Below are 3,682 nucleotides of genomic sequence, written 5' to 3' on the forward strand. Positions count from 1 at the left end.
GGAATTCCATTTTGGAGAGATGTAGATAGCACACTCGTGAGTTTAGTGAAAACCTATTGAGAAAGTCTATAGACTTCTTTGATATACCTTACAATCACGAGGCTAAATATATGTTATGCCATAACTAATTGACACAATTTATGTCTAATCAAAAGAGTCTTGCAACCATAAGAATCTTAAGGTGCATTGCAGGAAAAAGACAATATATCAAGGCTATCATGATACTCACTATGCCATTGATAATAACACAAGAAAATGAACTAAGGTAATGCTTTTTCTCTTGAACAAGGAGCAATTTCATTGCTATCCAATAAACAACGGATAGTGTGAATCTTCCGTAGGAGGTGTATACATAAAAGGCTTTGAAATAAAGTCTCTTCCATAAAGGAAAGATTTACTGAAATATAAAAGGCAAACACAATTCCAAGACTGATAAAAGATTACAAAGTCTGTCCCTCGGGAAAAAAACTCCCCACGCAGTAGCTAATGCAGAAGTTATTAAGCAAAGTAAGGGAGCCCATTAGGCAGATACGGGAAATTTCTGGAGTGGCTTTGTGGGAAGCTCAGCACTCTCTGTATCTACTTGTGCCGTAAGAGCTTTGTTGAGCTCTTCATTCTGCACCCCTTCTTGCAAGTAAAGGGTTATCTTAATTACGTCTTCCCAATTCCCACCGTTCACCTCCTTACCTGCAGGATCCACCAAAACTAATCTGATCGCTCCGGCTTCTGATAACGGATTGTTTGTCGTGGTTTCCACGATGCTGTCGCCGCTTAACTCCACAGCTGTAGTGATCCCCAATCGCACCATCGTCTTCGTCAGGTCCAGCGTTGCTCTCATGGATGTGCGCTGATCACAATTAGCACACCTTGCGACGTTAGATCTTGCAAATATATGAATCTCGCCAGCGAAATTCGGGATGGTCACTGCTGTATCCGCAGTAGCATCAGGTTTGTCCAGGAATACGCGAATGCCGTAAGGACCGTTGAAGGCCCGCTTGGGTATGTTCTCTATCAGGAGCACCCATCTGTGGACGAAATACTGAGGAGGACGATAAAGGTTCAAGACATAGGCTAACATCTGGGACGGACTCCAGGATTCCTTACGAGCTCTTGCGATCTCGGGATAAGTGTACCCACAATCCAGATCCACAAGTCGCACATCTCGAGAAGACACAAACGATTCGCCGTTGTTGGAGCGTCGAAACGGTGTCAGGTCGGTGTCGCCATTTACTGGGCTGTCTGGCTTCATGGTGTAGGTGCCGGTGGAGTCGAGCTGTAGAGATTTACCGGGAATCCAAGAGTTCGGATAACAGAACTGCCACAGTGCTACTAGGCGATCGACATTGCTGTGATGGAAGAAGAAGATGGGATCGAAGGCAGCAGTTTCTGGGTATTTCATCTGACCACCGGAACCCCCTACGGTGCCGTGCACATCGTCGTGCACCAGCTCTAATGAAGAATAGTGGCCGAACTCTTGGCCGTCTCCATGAGTGGCCTCGGACCAGTAGTGATTTGAGAAGGACAACCAGTCACGGTGATGAAACATCGACTCGACTCCTTCCACCAAAGTGGTATTCGCCGTTCTCAGCAGTGTCGCATCGAGCTTGTCATTCTGAGTCGTGTAAGCAGCGCTGACATGACGAACGGTGGAGTAACCACGCGGGGTGAAGGGCGTTCCGGTAGACGGAACGACATAGTTGGGCCTAGCTTCCGGGTTGAAGACATCGGACGACGCAACTCGTTGACCTACATCCTCCGGCAGAACAAAGGACTTCAGCGGGTTGGGGATTTGCGTTTGAGAGAAGGATTTCCAGCTATAAGCCAAGGATATCTGTGTCGATGTGAAGACATCAGGCATCCCGAGCGTCCTGGTGGTCTCGTCGGCCCAGTCCCAATATGGAATTCGTAGTTCATCTGCCCTCTCCTCTACAACCTTCTTCTCCTCTGGATCCGTGAAGGTCGTCGTTGCCAACAACTTGGCTTGACGAATGATAGATTGTTCCAACAACATGATGTAAGGGCGATGCCAGGTTGGGAACAGAGGCGATCCATGGTGGCAGTATCCTCCCCACCAGCTGGCGGGGCTGGAAGGCGACCAGACTCCCTGATCGCCATCGTAGGGGACGTGAGGCAGGCCATGAATACCTGCAATTTGGTAGAAGGACCACTTATCGCTCGCAGGCAGTTGCTGGACAGCTTCAAAGGCGAGGAGGAATATGTCCCTTCGCTGCTGTAACCACACGAGATCCGCTTTGGATTTCCCCGAAGCACCAGGATAGAAGAAATCCAGCACATTTTCACGCGGGATGGCTTTGGTGAGGTCCGCGTCGTCTTGCAAAGGGTAGCGATAGATGACAGCATGAGAATCGTTATCTTGAGGGGACACAGGAGAGTAGCCAAGGCGAGTCTGAGCAGGAGGTAAAACTGGGTTCGCAGTGGTTTCAATTCCGACAGGGCTACCGTTGGTCGGGGAAGCAGCAGGGGGAGAGGCAGTAGTCATGGTTGAAAGGCTGTGAAGGGATAAGCTCTAAAATGCTGGACGAGAGACGTTGAGCAGGGGGCTTTGAAGGCCTTGAAGGGTGCAGGACAAGCGAGCTGGTGTTGCTATGAAGCGATTAAAGACAGGAGAGGAGAAGAGCAAACTGGAACTAGACTGAGAAGGTGCAGGGTGAAGGGGTGAATTTGTACAAGAGAAGAAGGCGTGTAGAATCCCATTGCACAATTGAGTGAGGGCATCTTCATCTTCCTCACTTCACGGTCATTTCCAACTCAGGCTTTTCCGCCTCCGCCCATTCTCACGTAACAAAAAGCATGTGTCATATAACTTATTCTCCTTTTCCCACAGCTCAAAGCCGTCCTTAAAGTGTATTTTAGTGTGTATCTTTCACCGAGAAAAATCGGCTAAGATTTCACGTGTCGTTGGCTCAGCTTTTTGAATAATTTATCGTGTAAAAACCCGCAATCTTGAGATGAAGAAACCAACTCACATGGACACTTCCTTATTTTGATTTCTTGAGGATAAAGTTTTTCACTTACACTTTACTATGCACAATAAGTTTTTCAAGCTCCGTCCTTCCCCCCATTATGCCTCCCATTTCCAGTCATCCTTATTTTGATTTCTTGAGGCACAATAAGTTTTTCAAGCTCCGTCCTTCCCCCCATTATCCCTCCCATTTTCAGTCATCATTCCACGAAAACGTGGTACTACAATCACAAAACATGTCCCAAAAGCACCCCCCTCACTTGTGTCTCATTTTGCTTCAAGGGGGGCTAGTGAGACAATGCCTCAAATATAGTCTTGCCTATAATAAAGCTCACTCTTAAAATATAATCTATAGCACAATCTAATCAAGGGAATCACACCGCTCTACCTTGACTTTTCTAACACTGCTTCGTAAAAAACGTTCACTCGAGTGTATATAATTTTGGTGAGAGAATCTCGACTCCATTTTCTAACCCACTTGCAAGGTCATTCTCACACAAAAAAGAATGAGTTATCCTCCTTTCCCCATCCTTGCTATGTGTAATTTGTTGATTTCCACACCTACCCCTAAAATATCAAGCTGAACCACCGACCATGCCATGAGCTTTACCATTTCCACGAAAAAATTTCCCTTACCCAAGAAGAAAAAGAAAGAAGCTCGTGTACTAAAATCATAAGACATGTGGGGAAAGTCCCCCC

The 3,682-nt window shown here is 46.8% G+C and overlaps 1 protein-coding gene across 1 annotated transcript; it reads right to left on the minus strand.

Annotated features, from left to right (window-relative positions):
* Positions 1–256: 256 nt before the first annotated feature.
* LOC147900713 (tyrosinase-like) lies at positions 257–2,510 on the minus strand. The gene has a single exon (XM_087375998.1). It carries the CDS (start codon positions 2,498–2,500, stop codon positions 521–523), a length of 1,980 nt encoding a protein of 659 aa, XP_087232124.1. The 5' UTR covers positions 2,501–2,510; the 3' UTR covers positions 257–520.
* Positions 2,511–3,682: the final 1,172 nt, after the last annotated feature.

The sequence above is a fragment of the Dipteris shenzhenensis genome, chromosome 6, assembly GCF_047967505.1.
Source record: "Dipteris shenzhenensis isolate YYH24624 ecotype China chromosome 6, Dip_SZ_1.0, whole genome shotgun sequence".
Lineage (NCBI taxonomy): Eukaryota > Viridiplantae > Streptophyta > Polypodiopsida > Gleicheniales > Dipteridaceae > Dipteris > Dipteris shenzhenensis.

Excerpts from the sequence above, each read along its gene's own strand:
- LOC147900713 (XM_087375998.1), bottom strand. The coding sequence starts at position 2,500 with ATGACTACTGCCTCTCCCCCTGCTGCTTCCCCGACCAACGGTAGCCCT.